Below are 19,431 nucleotides of genomic sequence, written 5' to 3'. Positions count from 1 at the left end.
TTCATTAAATTTTAATGTTCTATCAATTTCGCTTCAATCGCCACCCATCTTCCTTAATGCTTACAACCTCCTCACACACAAATTTTTTCTCACTAATTAGTCACGTTCATAACGATCAACATTATGGTTCAATGTTACATACGAGCAAATGATTGAGTCTCTTTGCAGGTAAATTAAGGTTGAACCAACAACTTCTTCCCTACCAAAAAGATCTGCTCTATCAGCTTTGTTAGCATTCACTAATTAATAAACAACTGGCACGATGCTATGGCAAATCAGATTGTCCCCATTTGGCTCCTAAAAACTTTGACAGACTTAAAGAAGTTGCAAAAAGTGTAATTGCGTGTGTTTAAAACAGCATTACCAAATTATTCGGCGCGAAAGACATAGCGGGCAGATGTACAGAAACTAGCCGCTATCGCTTCGATCTCTTGATTCAAAAAGATCTAAAAGAAACAGACTAAAAAACTTGTTGTGATAAAAAACTGAGATGTGTGTTTTGAGTGAGAATCTGGTAAACTTTTTGCTGTTTCTATTACCTGCCCTAAAACGCCATTCATTTAGAGTAGAACGCTCTCACTTGACTTATTTCGCTGAATTAATGGAAAGAAGTAATTTCAGATTGAGGAAGCCACTCTTGAGAGTGAGGTATGTCACAAGCAACCAAATATTTAATTACTTGAATGAACAAAAGAAGTCTGCTAAGAGCAAAAAAGACGTTACGCACGTAATTAAGTTCAAATTACATGAACGAATGATCAAAAGGCAAATTTGGAGTGATTGCGACGTCATATAGCCGTAACAGAAACCCCAATGACAAAATAAAAGACAAAGAGAAGGCCAATAATAGTCTCAGCTATCGCTTTGCGGATATTAAACCGACACAAATAAGATATATGGTTTGCAATGGCCATTAATGCTATTGTGATACCTACTTAATCAAAAACTTACAAAAAGTTATACAAAAATGTGCGAAAGTGTCTTACGCAGCCCCAGCTATATATTTTAAAGCTATTCCTGATACATTAAATGCAAAATTAGAAAATGGGAATCAGGTAACTTATTCTTAGGAAATGGTTTTGAATAAAACATCAAGAAACGTTGAAGTTTTTTTTCTCAAAGTTTCACAAAGCAAAGGAAGAACTTAACTGACGAATGTATTAGGACATTCGAATGTAACAGACGCAATTATTAGGAATCAAATTTAATCTTACAAACTCCCTTACTGAACTCCATGGCCTACTTAAAAAACTGATCACTGATAATAACGTCACATTATTTCGTTGTAGGACAATGAGAACAAAAACCCTCGCCAATGATTCTTTCATTTTACCTAAATTTCTATACATTGCAAGACATATTCCAACTACGAATTTAAATTTGAAAAATTGTCAAGCTGAAATCAGTCATCTATTGAACATTTTGAACGAAAAGGGAATCCAAGCCTCTAAGTTATACCTCACTGGATCCCTTCAATCTACGCTTATTGAAGCATTATAAAATCAAATCTGACACTGAAAACATAGCATTTCATTAAGTTTCAATGTTCTATCCATTTTGCTACAATCGCCATCAACTTCCGTAATGTTTACAACCTCCAAATACAAAAATTTAGTCTCACCAATTTTTCACGTTTATAACGATCAACAATATGGTTAGTTATATACGAACAATTGATTGGTTCTCTTTGCACGTAAAATAGGGTTGAACCAACAACTTCTTACCTATCAAAGCGATCTGCTCTGTCAACTTTGTTAGCATTCACTAATTGGTAGACAACTGTCACGATGCAATGGCAAATCAGAGTAACCCAGTTTGGCTCCTAAAAAATTTGATCGACTTAAAGAAGTTGCAAAAAGTCTAATTGTATGTGTTTAGAAATGCATTACTAATTTATTTGGTGCAAAAAACATAGCAAGCAGATGTCCTGAAATTAGCCGCTCTCACTTCGATCGGCTGTTTCAAAAAGATAGTAAAAGACACAGACTAAAAATTCTTTTTTTGATAAAAAAATTGCTGAAATGTTGTTTTTTTAATTTAAGAATCTGTTAAACTGATTGATGTTTCTATTACCTGCCCTAAAACGCCATTCAATTAGAGTAGAACGCACTCGCTTCATTTATCTCTCTGAAGTAATGGAAAGAAAAGTCAATTTCAGATTGAAGAAGCCATTTTTGAGAGTGAAGTATGTCACAAGCAACCAAAAATTTAATTACTTGAATGAACACATGAACAGTTTGCCAAGAGCAAAAAGTGACGTCACGCACGCAATCAAATTTGAATTCCATGTACGAATGATGAAAAGGCAAATTTGGAGAGATTGCGACGTCACATAGCCGTAACAGAATCCTCATTGACAAAATAAGACAGAGAAAAGACCAATAATAGTCTCAGCTATCACTTTTCGGCTATTTAACCGACATAAATAAGATTTATGGTTTTGAATGGCCAATAATGAGCCTTGAAAAATAAAATTGTGATACCGATCTAATCAAAAACTTACAAAAAGTTGTACGAAAATGTGTGAAAGCGTCTTACGCAGCCCCAGCTACATATATTAAAGCTATTCCTTATATTTTGAATGTAACATTAAAATGGGAGGGAATCCGTTAGTTATACTTAGGAAATGGTTTTGAATAAAACATCAAGAAACCTTGAAGTTTTCCTTTCTCAAAGTTTTACAAAGCAAAGGAAGAACTTAACTGACGAATGTCTAGGAGACGCAATTATTAGGAATCAAATTTAATCTTACAAACTCCCTTACTGAACTCCTTGGCCTACTTAAAAACCTGATCAGTGATAATAACGTCACATTATCTCGTTGTAGGACAATGAGAACAAAAACTCTCGCCATTGATACTTTCATTTTATCTAAATTTCTATACATTGCAAGACATATTCCAACTACAAATTTAAATTTGAAAAATTGTCAAGCTGAAATCAGTCATCTATTGAACATTTCCAACAATATGGAAATCCAAGCCTCTACTCTTCATCTTCAATTACACAGAAGTGAGGAGAACTTACCTTAAAATTCCGCCAAAAGTATGTGCCTTTCTTATTACAGACTATTCTCAAAGTTATACCTCACTGGATCCCTTCAATCTACGCTTATTGAAGCATTATAAAATCAAATCTGACAAGGAACACCTAGCATTTCATTAAATTTTGAAGTTCTATCCATTTCGCTACAATCTCCACCCATCTTCCGTAATGTTTACAACCTCCTCATACAAAAATTTAGTCTCACCAATTATTCACGTTTATAACAATCAACAATAAGTTTAGTTATATACGAACAATTGATTGGTTCTCTTTGCACGTAAAATAGGGTTGAACCAACAACTTCTTCCCTATCAAAGCAATCTGCTCTATCAACTTTGTTAGCATTCACTAATTGGTAAACAACTGTCACGATGCAATGGCAAATCAGATTAACCCAATTTGGCTCCTAAAAAATTTGACTTAAAGAATTTGCAAAAAGTGTAACTGTATGTGTTTAGAAATGCATTACTAATTTATTTGGTGCAAAAAACATAGCAAGCAGATGTCCAGAAATTAGCCACTCTCGCTGCGATCTGCTGTTTCAAAAAGATAGTAAAAGACACAGACTAAAAAATTCTTTTTTTGATAAAAAAATTGCTGAAATGTTGTTTTTTTAATTTAAGAATCTGTTAAACTGATTGATGTTTCTATTACCTGCCCTAAAACGCCATTCAATTAGAGTAGAACGCACTCGCTTCATTTATCTCTCTGAAGTAATGGAAAGAAGAGTCAATTTCAGATTGAAGAAGCCTTTTTTGAGAGTGAAGTATGTCACAAGCAACCAAAAATTTAATTACTTGAATGAACACATGAGCAGTTTGCCAAAAGCAAAAAGTGACGTCACGCACGCAATTAAATTTGAATTCCATGTACGAATGATGAAAAGGCAAATTTGGAGAGATTGCGACGTCACAAAGCCGTAACAGAATCCTCATTGACAAAATAAGACAGAGAAAAGACCAATAATAGTCTCAGCTATCACTTTGCGGCTATTTAACCGATATAAATAAGATTTATGGTTTTGAATGGCCAATAATGAGCCTTGAAAAATAAAATTGTGATACCGATCTAATCAAAAACTTACAAAAAGTTGTACGAAAATTTGTGAAAGCGTCTTACGCAGCCCCAGCTACATATATTAAAGCTATTCCTTATATTTTGAATGTAACATTAAAATGGGAGGGAATCCGTTAGTTATTCTTAGGAAATGGTTTTGAATAAAACATCAAGAAACCTTGAAGTTTTCCTTTCTCAAAGTTTTACAAAGCAAAGGAAGAACTTAACTGACGAATGTCTAGGAGACGCAATTATTAGTAATCAAATTTAATCTTACAAACTCCCTTACTGAACTCCTTGGCCTACTTAAAAACCTGATCAGTGATAATAACGTCACATTATCGCGTTGTAGGACAATGAGAACAAAAACTCTCGCCATTGATACTTTCATTTTATCTAAATTTCTATACATTGCAAGACATATTCCAACTACAAATTTAAATTTGAAAAATTGTCAAGCTGAAATCAGTCATCTATTGAACATTTCCAACAATATGGAAATCCAAGCCTCTACTCTTCATCTTCAATTACACAGAAGTGAGGAGAACTTACCTTAAAATTCCGCCAAAAGTATGTGCCTTTCTTATTACAGACTATTCTCAAAGTTATACATCACTGGATCCCTTCGCTTTACGCTTATTGAAGCATATTACGAAATCAAATCCGAAAAAAACCTAGCATTTCATTAAATTTTAATGTTCTTTCCATTTCGCTACATTCGCCACCCATCTTCCGTAATGTTTACAACCTCCTCATACAAAAATTTAGTCTCACCAATTATTCACGTTTATAAAGATCAACATTATGGTTCAATTTTGCATACGAACAATTGATTGATTCTCTTTGCACGTAAAATAAGGTTGAACCAACAACTTCTTCCCTACCAAAAAAATCTGCTCTATCAGCTTTGTTAGCATTCACTAATTGATAAACAACTGGCACGATGCTATGGCGAATCAGATTCTCCTTTTTAAATTTTCTGCCTCTACGATTTCGAAATTGCTGATTAACTAATCAAATGCAACTGACTCTCTACACTACTATCTTCTTTCGACGTTTCCAGTTGGGAAGATTTCTTCAATTTTCCAAAAACAATAGAATTGCGATTAACCACAAACAGTTAACATTCTGCATGGCTTGAAAACCCAATAAACACTATCTCCTTTCTAACGAACGATGCTAATTGATACTTTTCGTGAACTGAATAATCTTTGTTCTGACCTATTGTTTATTGATATTTTCATAATGTAAGACACTGTAATTGAATATTCAAAACCTGACGAATGTTGTGTTGATGAATAATGGACACAAAATTAAAATTCATTCTAACTCAAATTTGGCTTGGCGTTATCAATATCTAATTGACATATCAAGCAGGCGTCAGAAGTTACATTCACCTACTCATTGAAAAATCATTCTATCACGCGGCTGCACTGATCTCAAAGTGAGCAACTCGGTTGCGTGAAAAGCAACGAATTGTAAGCATAAAGTAAATGCGATTAACGTCCGGGAATTGGAACAATAATCAATTTCAGAACCCATATTAAATAAAAATTTAATTTATTGGATTCTTTTGACCCGTGCTTGAGACCACAACATCTCAAAATTGGTGTACATGATTTACTCCTTTTGCAGCTGAGATTAGCAGCAATTTATTTAGTTTCAACTTCATTCCAAGTCGACATTTCGTACCGTTTTCATTTTTAGTTTTAAATGGTCTCGATAATCAAATAGCATGCGTCCTTTTTTTAACTATCAGCGGTCATTTTGCTTTCTAAAAATCATTAATACTAATCACTTAACTAAACATTAATGTAAAGAACAAAACAAAATTATTGAACATCACAAGAAATCATCAAGGCTGCCAAAACAGCCTTTCTGATCAAGTTGATTCAACTTAGTGTTTGAGTTTGATTTCCAGTTCTCGATCCCGAATTTGAGGTTTATCATCAGGAAGCAAAAGCACTACCTCAGATTGAGGAGTTTTTTTGGTTTGATCTGATTTCTCATCAACGACTGTGTGGCTCTGAGTTTTATTCTTTGCTTTTCCAGCGGTGCCCTGTAACCGCTGTCCTTGCTCTGTCGCTTGAGGCGCCGAATCGCTTTCCATCATTTGGTTCACGATAGCTTCCCTTTCACTGTTTTGATTTTGAACGCTGACATTGGCATCATTCGGCTTGGGCTTTGGGTCACGACGACATGGTCCTTTCTTAACGCGATGCCACACAATCAAAGAAACAGCTATAACGACCAGCAAAGTGACCAAGGATATTGGTCCGATTACAGCAAGCAGAGTTATTGAGGCTCGATCCATTAGCTTAACCAGTATTAAAAATTCTCAACTCAGTGTTAACAAAACTCTTCATTCAAAGTTCATTTTCCCATTTTGTTAACCAATTCTTTCAGTCTTGGAACAAAATACCCAATTTGCCAAAACACTCAATATTTATAGAATAATTATCCTCTAGTTCTAACAGAAAATTTGTTCAGCATAAACTCATTAATATCTATCCCAACCAAACACAAGATCAATTTGATTACGTAATTATGACAAAACTTAGTTGAAAACCAATCGCTACCTTGTAATCGAAGTGAACGTAAAACTCAAGAGGGAATAAATTGGGTATGATTGCATCGGGTATTTTCACACATTGTGTACTTCGACATTGCGTAAAATGTCATGCAACCAATTCTGTCAATTGAGCTCCTGATTTATTTTATTTTTTAGCTGACAAAATCCAATTAGGACTTTTTCATCACCTATAGCCTCTCCCATTACTACACAAAGAATCGCTTTTCTTCCTGAATATACTCCACGTTATATAAGCCTCATGATCATGCAAAAAATCTATGCTGGTCATCAAATTACTCATTAAATCCTACTCAAGAATCGCTTCCCCTTTTGCAATAGGGGAGGGAGGCAACTTATGAAAAGATCCACCAGTTATTTTAGAAAATTTCTTTGCTTTACACGGATTCCACCCAGAATTGGTATATTTTTGTCCGCATTTGAAATAAACTTGGAATGTCAGAGTCTTTTAACGAATATGACTCTTTCGTTCAAACAATTCTCAGCAGAATTATTCAGGCAGACTGGATGCTGAAGAAATGATTGCATCTGTTAATAGTGCGAAAAGGGATGAACAAAATTGGTATCTCGCCTGAAAACTTATCTCACAGCTCGCTCATATAAATATTTCACCTCTAATGTGAAAGCATCAACTAATGCAAATATTCAATTGGAGTTATCTACATTAATTAATAAGTAGCTTTTGATAAAATAGATTTCGTATTTGAGCAGCCAAATTAATTCAGGAATTTTGTTTTTAATCAGTTGAAAGTTTGAAAATGAATTTATGAATCACGCAAGTTTATTCAATGTCTAACAATCACGACCCATTCCACATAAAACAATGTCGAAATTATTGTCACCAAGAAGTTTGAAAGAATATTTCTCAATTTACCAGAAATGTGACCAAGCAACAAATGAACCCCGTTCGACATTCCTCGAAGCAGCATAAAGATTACATACGATATCACAAAAATCATAGATTTCTCGGTTGAACTCTGCATGCAACTTTTTTGAAAAGTTTACAAGAATCTTGGAAGAGCTTACAAGAATTTCTTGTAATCTCAAGGCACGATAGATCAACCATGCAATATACTTTAGGCGTGGCTTAAGTATACGTGATTGTTACAACATTCAACAGTTTGGGTGATTAGTCGAACAGAGCATCTCTGAAGTCTGAATCTGAACTTGAGTGTTGTTGGTAGACGAACGGCTTTGCATCTGTCACTGTGAAGCCATCATTTAACTCGGCATTGTCTGTTCTGGTTAGGTTAGCATTCTCCCCGAGTCCGAGTCGAGAACTAAGAGTCGGTGAAGGACTTTTCCGGGTTACCATTAAGTCGTTCTCGCGAGCAAAGCGTAGAAGCTCGTTGTACTGTTTCCGGCTCAGCCATACACACTTGTTTTTGTCAACTCCTTCACGTTGATATGAACCAGTTTTGACAACAATTGTTTCGTCCTAAAATTAATATATTACTTCAATTAAAATATATTAACATAGCCGGCAAATTGCCGGAAAATATCCACCGTTGACGCGCTTGACGTATATCGGGATTAAAACAGAAAGAGAAAAAAGAGAGAAATGGTCAATTTTTTTCTAAGTATCAAAAAGTGTTTTCTTTGGTATGCAGTTTCAGTTATATTCTAAAATTATACTTAATTCAGCTTCTAAACTTAAAGCTATTAAGCTTAATACTAGTGTCAGCTAGCAATTGGTCTACGAAAAATAAATAACCTAATACACAATGAATTATTGACCGGCTTTATCGTTTTATTTCGTTTCTTTTGATTTTGCTCATTTGACATTCCCCATATTTACTAAATTGCGTAATTCAAAGAGTGAAGAATTTTAAACAAATTCGGTTGAAACAATAAGTGAGGTAAGTCACGAGTCAAACGTGAAAATTGTGACTGATGTAAAACGAAATCAAAAGGTAGAGCGAATTAAAAAAAACATAGAAGGACAAGTCCTCACACAACTCAAACGACTAGATCTAAAATGGACAACAAATGGATTTGGAAAATTGCTTAGAAACAGACTGATCAAAAAATGAGAAAAAGCAAAAAAGAAAATCAAATTGCCGCATGCAAACAAAAACCAACCTCGAAGCGAATTTTCGTTCAGACACCGTTTTTCCGCTCTACTTATAAATTGCAGTGAAACAAAATCACGCCGCAAAACGCAAAATCACTAGCTTTTTCGCTCCTTTTCCTGTTTCGGCGTGACCAAAATAATTTCTCCAAGTCAACTTTAAAAAATCAAGAAAATGTGTGAAGAGAACACCAGCGCCCCAACACAATTCAAATTCTTTGAATTGTAAAAAGGAGAGCGCCTAAATAATAACCGTTGAGAGCCTGAAGGCGACTATTAAAAATATGTTCTTAGATGTAGGCAATGAAGTCAATGAAGTCACATGCTGATAGCAAAAAAATCGATATAAATGTTAAATTATTTAAAGCTTCCCTAATGTTGTAGAAGCTATACCTAGCAGCTTTTCAACAGATTCAAGCGGGCCTTCTTTAATAACTGCAAAAGCTCCTTAAATGTCTATCATTTTTAAAAAGGAGATGAATCTAAAACTCAAAAGCCTTTAACTTTAAATTTCTATCGTTATTGGACGCAGAGCAAGAGATTGATGCACAAACAACGTTTCGGTGACAGAGAAAAACTTATTTAAAAATCAGAACTTACAACGCACCAACGAACTAATTCGCCTGTTTCAGTCGAGGGGGTGTTGCATTGCTTCACTAGGGTCGTTAAAAGGCTGCTTTTAGAACCTCGTTTAGATTACTATAAGGACTTAAACTTGAAAAGAAGTAAACATAACCTACAACGTCAGGCGAATTGCTTTCAAACGACTGGCGAGTGGGTAACTATGTCAGTAGCTGGCTGCGGCTTAGGGACGCTAATTTTAGCTTTACCGAGTGTCTATATCAAACAGTTTCGGTGAATTGCATACTTAGAGACTAGTAAACTGTAAGACATTAAGAATGAACAGAAACTTAATAACCTCCGTGCTCTAGCTGTTTGTCCCGTTTTTGAAGCCAAAACGTCAAACGGTCAGAGGAAACAAATGATCAGACTTCGTTTGAGAGCAATTTACAAATTTGTCAGGAATTTCCATTTGAATTAGATGAAAACTGCCGCCTATTCAGCTCAGCTGCTTTAAATTCTGATTGAGAGCAAATTAGATCATGCAAAAATTAAGAAGTAGAAAGTAACTCAAGACAATCACTAATTTGGTTTTCAATTAATTGTACAAGTAACATTTGAATTAGTTATGAGATAATTAGTTACACTGAGTAATGCAGCCTTGATTAGGATAAACACCGAGTGTTTCTCTATGTTTCACATTTTCAATCATTTTAATTTCAGCGACTCGATTGTTAATGCTTGACAACAGGACGGCTACTTTTTTTTCCTTTTCAAATAATGTACAGCTTTCAAGCATTTATTTGCTATGCAAGCACTACGACAGTCCATAATAAAACATATCCAGAAGAATTTAAAAACTACTCGAAGTTACTTTCACCAAAAAAATTTAATAAATTATTAGTTAGCTCCAAATAACTAATATACGACATCAAAGCAGAGAAAAAAAAACAATTTTAAGTCAACTAAAAAACATAACCGACTAACGTCGGGCGAATTGCTCTCAAACGACCGGCGAGCGGTTGGCTTGGTCAGTAGCTAGCCACGGGGGGGGGGGGGGGGCGTGCACCGGGGGCTGATGGGGGCAGCACTGGGTGGGGGGGGGCAAAAGCGCGCTGGGGGGGGGGGTGGAGCCAATAGTGGGGGTGGGGGGTCAACAAAGGGGGGGGGGTGTCAACCTCTAAGAACCGCCCCTCACACCATAAGTATAAGTATAAGTCTCCAAGACAGTTTGAGCTGAAACAGACCTGAAAGGCTCTAAGAGCACATAATGCCCGCTGGGCGCTACCTGTTTATCCCGTTTTTGAGGACGAAAAGTCAAAAGCGTCAGACGAAAAATTGGTCAAGCGAAAAATCGCATTAAAAAAAGACCGACAGGACTAATATAATTGCTACAAAATTCGTTTGAGAGCAATTAATAATTAAACAGTAAATAAACGAAATGAAGAAAGATTCTAAAATATTCAATTTTTTGTTAAATTTTATGAAAATTTTTTTGAACCATAAAGAACTTCATTCAATTCGAAAAAGAATCTGCCTAGAAGCGTTAGGCTCCTGACAATAAAGGCAATAAAAACAATGCAATGGGTAAAATATCGCTAAAATAGCCGAAAAATCCTCAAAAGTTTCAAAAGCTCCAAAATAGTGTTATTATGGTCTACAATAACTTTTCAGACACAGTAAAAAATTTAAAACTAGGAAAAGGAGCTTGAAAAAGACACACATGAAGAAAAAATCGCGCTCTTAGCAAACTTTTTCACGCCTACATTTCTCGTTCAGCTTAAAAAGCAGACATGAACAAAAACCATACTCTCTCTCTCTCTCACACACACACACAGGCACGCCCGCAGAAACACACACACACACACGCACACACACCAGCACAAACGCACACACACACAAGCACAAACACATACACATAAGCACACACACACACATGCACACACACATACACATTCTCTCTCTCCATCCCTCCCTCTCTCTCTCTCTCTCTCTCTCTGTCTTTCTTTCTTTCTTCGTCTGCTTTTCGAACTCATTCACAAAAACAATTTTTTCGAACTTTGTTCACTCTTTGAATTTAAAGTTTTCCAGCTCACTCCCTTATTTTCTAGTCGTAAAAACAGAATACCAGGACGCCTCTTCGAGTCGTAAAAAATAAACATTATTGCCTCAAGAAAACGAATTAACTAAAAACTTCTACGAACAAACAGATGAACTGAAAAGAGATCAGTTAGTCATGCAAATACAATTGTTAGTGGAAAATCAATTGTCTACAGGATCGATAGAAATATAGAACATGTTAATGCTTGGGCAATGCGAGAAACACCAAGTAGCATAGTGGAACTACGGACACTAATCTGGTTTGTAAGGAAATTGGTAAGGGCAAACTCTATGCTATTATGTCATGCATCTATTTTAAGAATTCAAATTTCAAGCGATAAATCTCGTCTCCATCACCAAATGAACCTTGTTGGAAAAAAATAACCAGTTGGAAAAATCGTTTAGCAGATTGTCAAGATATCCAAAAAGCTTAAAAATTCGGAAGAAAAATTAGGTTACAAGAGAAACTTAAAAAGCTTTAGCTCAGCCTGTTAAACGAAGAAGGAAACGAAATCTGTTTTTCCACTTTCTCTAGTTCCTAATTGGTATGCTTCTGGGGATGAAAATGCGCCTTTGCTTCGTTGTTCTTTGCGAATACTGATGCCCCAACTGGTGCAGATGCGTTCGCTTTGCTCAAAAACGCATCTGCAAAATATGTTCGCAATAAAAAAACTGTACCGCCTCAATTGCGTTTAAATTACAAGGGAAAATTGACGCTGTAGGAAAGGCTTTAAACTTAGCAACATTTTCAGTTCCCATCTTGGCTCTTAATAGCAGGCAAAATTTGTTCGCACATAGCAAAACTGAGAAATCCGCAAACTCGTTAGCATTTCAAACTCTTTTTAATGTCTTATATCCATATTAAACACTTATCGCTGGATGGGATTTCTAATTGGCGTCAAATTTCATGCATCAACCATATTTACGCCGCAAAAAAAATTATTTGAACAAGGAGGCTCGGTAATGTGCGTACGCACATAATGTTCCGACCCGGCTCATCCACATTCTTGACTTAATTGGCTACCAAATGATGAAGAGATAGAAAACTGTCAAAACATACACAGCGTTCAATAAACGACCAATGAAATACAAAAAAGTCACGCTAGAGAGCCGATGAAATTTGTTTATAATAGGACTACTAGAAAGGACAATATAAATATCAAATAACAAACATTATTTATAACCAAAACTCGATCTCTATAATAAAAAAAAACATAACAAATCAAACACGCATCAGATTTTAACCAAAACCAAAACAAAACATTTTAACCTATACTTCAAAAGATATGGGATCTGTCCCCAATGCGACTAGTTAACAGGTCGGCAAAGAAGAGCAAATAGGTGTGAAGTTCAGAAATACTTTTCCAATTTTGAAAACAATCAATTTCACAGTTATTAATGTCATTAGATATCATCTGAAATCCCTAAACTGTTCGTTACTATCTACATGGGAAGCAATTGAGACATGTCATTATCCATTGTTCGATTGCGAAAAATTTCAAAGCCAATGGGATCAACGATTATTGTTAAAATTTAAAAAAACCGAGAATCCTTTGAAATGTACAAATATAAAGAATCTAACAATTTTGAAATCTCGTAGTAACAGTAGCAACAAAGCCGAGAAACAAATGTTTGGCCCTAAAAACGTTATAAAGATTAACTTATAGCTCACTGGAAACGGGTTGTGACCTGTGTTTACAGAGACCGAATTACATCGACAGAAAAACTATTTAAAAAAGACGAAGCTGAAAACCCAAATTTTTTTGTTTGAAAACTAATTTTTTCAAAAGTCATAACAGACTAAGGATTACAAGAAAAAGCGATGGATAAAGGTTCAACACCTCAGGTAGCCAATTGGGCCTGTACATAATGAGACTAAGTCACGAGCCCACAAAAAAAAACAAAAACATGAAGAGCCCAAAACTTCAAACAATTTTACGACATGACACTGTTCAAGGCAGTATAATTATAAGATGTTGCCTGCAAGAACTGTAAACCGTCGTTTCCGCTTCATCTTAACATCAACGAGTCTTTCTTATAAACGGACTACTTAGACAGGACAATAACCCAAAAATTGAACACTATAGAAATCTCGAAATATTTTTCTGAAACTAAATGGTCGAAGCAATCAGTCACAACGTAAAACCAAGCATGAAAAACAATGTTTGAAGCAACAAAATTAATTGAGACTTCTAATGAGTGACATTGAGTTACATGGTGACGAAAATAAAGCATAAGGGAGGCAGATGAAAAAATCTCTTTTTAAAAAAATTTAATTTGAAAGTCATTAAAACAAACAGCTAAAAACTGAAATCTTTAGGTAGTTTGAGTTATTGCTCATGGGGAAGCAGTTTATCAACACCGGCTATATGGCGTACAACAACGAAAAGAAAAAGACCAAAATAGGCAAAATAATCAAAAACAATATTTTGCGAGATAACTGAGTTTCAGCCCAAAAAGCGTAAACTATTAAAAAAACAATTAACATAACCAGATACGCTTTTTCCAACGTTTTGTTTTTTAGTAAAGACTTTTCTTTAATTGGACTTGTCAATAATGTGATAATGCGACAAGGAAACAAAATGAGATCATAAAATATGCAATTATGATAAAAAACAAAAGAAAAATTGAAAACGCGTACCAAAGAAACCATTAGTTGAATATAAAACCGTTACCAACACGAATTCATAACTCATACCAAGTCGTTTTCCACCTTTTTACTGAGAGTGCGCCCGAAGTTGAGAGAAATAAGATAAAATAGTGCCAGAGCTTAAAAATTCACCGATATTTTCTCAAAACAGATATATTCAAAGTCATAACAGACATTAGATAACAACTAAAAAAAATAAATTCTTTTGTACATTCTTAAAGCTAACTGGAGCTTTGATTGGGGACAGTAAGTCATTGGGCTTCAAAAAGTATAAGAAATGAGGCATAAAAACAATGAGCTTAACTCTGAAAACATAATATAATCTCTTTGGGTCTCGTTAATTGAGCCCTGATTTGAAACTCTTGGCCGTAATTTACATAAAAAATATTTACATGGCAAAAATTTTTGAAAAAAAGGTCGCGCCCCATTAAAATCTAAAAAATTTTTATCACAAGGATCCATGGTGAGATGAAGATCAGCCCAGATATTGCAGCGCGTCTAAAAACAATCCACTATTGAAAAAGTTAAAAATAGATCAATTCTATACAAGATTTTTTAGTTTGTCAAAAAAAAATTGCAATTTTTATAATTATCGAGTTTAAATTTGCAAAAATATGGCAACATTATAATTCCATAAGACTCTCAAAGCCAGCCGGAGTACAACTAGCTAGCTCTTTTTTGAGCTTAAGAAGAATATGGCCACAGTTTTAAGGTGTATACTAGCAGCAGATTTAAAGCAAGTGTGCTAAAAAAGCCATTTTTTCGAAGAAATTCGAGCCAAAAAACTCGGATTGAACAATTCAGCAACCCTTCTCCACCTTTAGAGATAAAATCAATAACACTACAGTTAACAATTTTAGTAAAATTGACGGAAATTTGGTCAAAATTGACGAAAATTTTGTCAAAAATGTGAATATAAACAGCTGAATTACGACTAATATTCACAAAACTTTAAACCTCGATAACTCCCTACAAAAAGCGAAAAATGAAAAAATCTCTTAATTCCATATTCTACGCTGGACGGGATTTCTAATGATACCACTCACAACTCTCTACGATTATTATATCGATCTGCCAAAATTGTCTGAACAAAAAAAACCCATTTGAGTATATAGTTCCTCCTCCCCCCCCCCTCAAGAGGGGTCGGAACAATAAACTAAAATCTTTAAGGCCAAACTTGGATAAAAGTACCTGTGCAGTATAATTACCTGTGCTTCAATGACAACACCAGGAACATAGTCGCCAGAATTGTCTTCCACAGGAGCTAAAACATGCTCTCCTCTCGAAAGTGGCATTCCTTTTCTTATCGGCCCATACAGATCCTCAATTTTCTGGAAACTCAGATCCGATTTCGAGTCTCGAACAACCATTTTGAATTTCATCTGTGGGTCGAAATCCCAAATTATTCCAATTTGGATCCGTTTAGAAGACTCGCATTTGAAAATGACGGGTTTTGTAACCCAATTGGTAAAAATATTTGTAATATTTGTCATCTCGTTCGCGTATCTGTGAAACGATACTTTGTAGCAGTTTTCCAAACTTACAGTAGCAACTCGACCATCGAAGAACTCAACAATTAAACTGTTGCTCAGGTTGCCTTGGGAAACTTTTGCTGGCCCGAATCGGTCGTCGTCAAAAAATGGGTACTTAGCAAGAACGTAGTCGTCTTTTTTGATGATGTCATCAGCGTCGTTTTCCTCCGAGATCATTTCGAGGCGTGATAATATATCCATGTTGTTGAAATCGTCACGAACAGCGTAGTAGCCTTTGTCCATATCATGAACAACGTGATGTTTGTAATACCACTGATCTTCACTCCATTTTGCCAGAATTTGTTCGCTTTTTTGAAGCTTGGATGCTTTCATGGGCATGCCTGTAGCGTTTATGATATAATCAATGTTGTTGTTACCATTAACACCGGATGTATCAAGACCGTTCGCGGCTCGGATTTGTTGTTGGACCCTGTTCTGATTTTTCTGAACTCGTGTTAGGTTCAGTTCAACCGTGCTCGCCAATAACTCTTGTAAATACTCAGCTCTAGACTGGTCAGTTTGCAATGAAACGAATTGATCTTTAATACCATCCTCAGTTTCGTTCAAGATAACATTCGGGGGTTGGTTCAGATCACGTGAATCGTCGGCTGTTTCGGCAACACCGAACAGCAAGTCGTTCGGTTCAGGGGTTTGGGGTCTGTCATCGACGGGATCGGTTGTGGTAGTCTGCATGACCGCTGCAAGCTCAGGTTCAAGTGTGTCGCCCAAATCCTGGGTTTCGTCGATATCTTCAAAAAAACATGTTTATAGTAAGCATTATAGAAAAATTTATATTGTCCAATAGAGCGATGCTTACAGGAAAATGAATTTATGAATCTTGTAATTATTTCTAAGAAGTCAATAAAAACTACAGTAACTAAAAAATGGAGATCACGTTATTGCAGAAATTCACAAAAATGCTTAAAAATCAATCGTGTGGAATGCTACTACAGCTGGACGATTCTAATTGGCCCCCTATGATCTAATTTGCGGGACATCTGTACAAAACGGCAAAGGTAATTTAGCACCCCGGCAAAAAAGCATCTCAAGAACAGATTTTTAGATAATATTTGCGGTTAACAGGCATTGTGACCTGACCGTCTTTAATAATACGACAAGCCCAAATTCAACGCGGCATTTACTGAATAAGTGCTCTAATCGCATAAACATAGCAGACGGATTGCCAGCAAATAGCCTCAATAGCTTTGTAGATCTGCAGTCTCAAAAAAACAGTAAAAAAGACAGACCAAAAAAATCGTCTTTTCATTGAAGGCTGATATGTTATATTTTGATTAAAAATCTGTACAAGTCTTTGCTGCCTCTATTAGCTGCTCTCAAATAACCTTCATTTAGAGTGACACACCCATTTGAACTTATCTCTTTGAATTAAAGTAAATAAAAGTCAACTTCAAAGTGAGAAAGTCATTTTTGAGAGTGCGGTAAGCCACTTGTGACCAAACCTTTAATCACGGGAATGACGTCACGCACGCACTTCAGTTGAAATTGCATGAACGAATGAGCAAAAAGCAGATTTGAAGTAGTTGTGACGTCATATGTTCTTAACAAAAATCGCGACGACGAAATAAAAAGACATAGCAGGACAAGTCCTGACGTATTATTCAAAGAATTTTTATTGACTAAACAAAAAACTTGAACTAGAACGGACTATGAGTGAATTGGGAAAACCATTTCTAAAAAGTCAGATAAAAAAAACAAAAAAAAACAGAAAATCAGTGTCAAAATGCCGCTAGTGAGAACAAAAAATAACTAGCGAGAAATGTAAATTTGATTTTTACAAAAAACTAGGCCTAGAATGAACTTTAAATGGATTGGGAAAACCATTTGGAAAAAAATCCAATCCGAAAAATTGAAAAACAGTAAAAACCAAAGTGAAATTGCCGCATGTGAACAAAAAACCACTAGCGAGAAAGCGAATTTTTGTTCAAACACCGTTTTCTCACTCTACTTTGAAATTAAAGCAAAAAAATTTCACGCCGCAAAACCACTCATTTTTTCGCTCCACTTCCTGTTTCGGCGTGACCAAAATCACTACTCCAATTTGACTTCAAAAATCATGAAAATGTGTGAACAGATCTTAAAAAAAAGACAACGCCCCAATACAATTCAAATTCTTTGAATTGTAAAAAAGCCAAGAGAAGGCCAATAATAGTCCCAGCTATGGCTGTGCGGCTATTAATAAGGATAAGTTATCTAGAAGCACATTATTGCAGTTTCATGCTGACAAACCCAAACATCCTCATAAGTATCCATGAAGGGCACAGTATGGGCATCAATGATCTCAGATCATCAATGATCTCTCTTCAGTTACCGGATCTATTCTGTCCCCCCCAGCTTAGTGGGAATATATGTTTTATGAACCCCAGGCGCACGTGCATTATTTTTACATAGTAACGTGCTATATAACAGCGCATAATTTTTAACATTAATCTTTTTGATTTCCAACGATCGGGCTCAATAACTGCACTATCTGCAAACCATTCACCTACCGAACAAACCATTCCTGCGTTAATATGGCCAAAAAAGGGCTGTCGACACTTTATTGCGTATTTCTTGAGCACTCTCTGCACAAACTGTTTGCAGAACAGTCCAAAAAATCATTAATGCTCATTAGGTGACTTAACGCAGTCTTCCTTTGCCTGTCGTACTAATAACAATCGAACCGTTCAGTCAACTTCTTTGGCCACCCAGTTCTCTTTTCTAGAAATGTTGAACACTTAGTTGAGAGCATCGAAATTGCTCTGCAATTTGTGATACATTTATACCACTTTATATCATTCCAAAAATTTTCCATCTAGAAGACAGTTTTGTCTTTTTGCACGCCAACTGTACGAGAAATGTGAGCAAAGTTTTGAAGAAAAATTTCAGGCAAACCCTTGAAACTGTTCACAAATCTAGGTGCTAACTTACTTTTGCCGTTCAGTATATTAACTTCCAATTAGAATTAAAATTCTGAAATTCAAATTGATAAATTGCCTCAGAGGTCACTGCCGTTAGTGATAATATAAAAACTTATCAAGGGATAGCTGCTAGCTTCTAAGTCAAAGAACAAAAGAAAATTTGACAGAAAAAAATTAACATGAAAAAATAGGAAAATTCGATTTACTTTTCAAATAGTACAAGTACACATGCAAACAAAAACCGTTGTTTCATGCAATGAAAACCAGTTACCCAACCACAAAATATCGGCCAAGCCTAATGAAGAGAAGGAGAAAAATGAGAAAATTGTGTAAAATTTCTCAATCGTTTTTGTCAAATTGCATAGAAAAAGACAAATTTTTATCAAAAAATAACTTGCATCCTCTGTAGTAAACAGAGTCTAGAGGCATGAGGCTAGCATTCAGTTACTAATAAACTCAATAAAACGATAGAATGCGCCACAAAATGCAAGTCTAAAAATCAGCAAAATAGTTGAAAAACCATAAAAAAAAATCAATAAAAATACAGAAACAATGAAAATCAAAAGGCACCAAAAACCATTCAAAACAAAAACTAAGGCCCCAATAACATCGTAGAAAGTAATTATCAGTCAAAATATTTCAACGGCATTTCAAGCAAATTCTCAGTGCTGGGCTATGTCAAATGAAATAATTGCAAACAAAAAAACTAAGAAAAAACTAAAATCATTAATTTGACAACTAATAAAAGCACAGCTGATTAGAACTATAGGTTTCAGGAAAATAATAGACTGATACATGCCAAATTGAGGAGAATACGAACAGAAACAAACACATAAAACAAAAAGACTAGTTCTTGATTTTCAAAAGTCAAAAAAGAAATTGAAAAAAATATGAATTAGAAAAACAAC

General features: G+C 35.3%; 2 protein-coding genes across 3 annotated transcripts in view; one reads left to right on the top strand and one right to left on the bottom strand.

Annotated features, from left to right (window-relative positions):
- Positions 1 to 19,431, top strand: part of LOC142336187 (CCR4-NOT transcription complex subunit 9-like) — a 420,288-nt gene that overhangs the window by 71,535 nt on the left and 329,322 nt on the right. The gene's annotated exons all lie outside the window — the stretch shown is intronic.
- Positions 7,617 to 19,431, bottom strand: part of LOC142336185 (von Willebrand factor A domain-containing protein 3B-like) — a 42,663-nt gene continuing 30,848 nt past the window's right edge. The window contains exons 3-4 of one of the 2 annotated variants that reach the window (XM_075384819.1): positions 15,282 to 16,354; positions 7,617 to 8,129 (exon numbers count right to left, since the gene is read on the bottom strand). In XM_075384819.1, coding sequence (XP_075240934.1) covers positions 7,821 to 8,129; positions 15,282 to 16,354 — 1,382 coding nt within the window. In that variant the 3' untranslated portion in view covers positions 7,617 to 7,820. The remainder of the gene's footprint in view (positions 8,130 to 15,281; positions 16,355 to 19,431) is intronic. The other variant, XM_075384820.1, reaches the window with a different exon arrangement.

Source organism: Convolutriloba macropyga, chromosome 3, assembly GCF_964194025.1.
Source record: "Convolutriloba macropyga chromosome 3, txConMacr16.3, whole genome shotgun sequence".
Classification (NCBI taxonomy): Eukaryota; Metazoa; Xenacoelomorpha; order Acoela; family Convolutidae; genus Convolutriloba; species Convolutriloba macropyga.
Note: the sequence above shows the minus strand (reverse complement) of the source record. Positions and strands in the feature narration are given on the sequence as shown.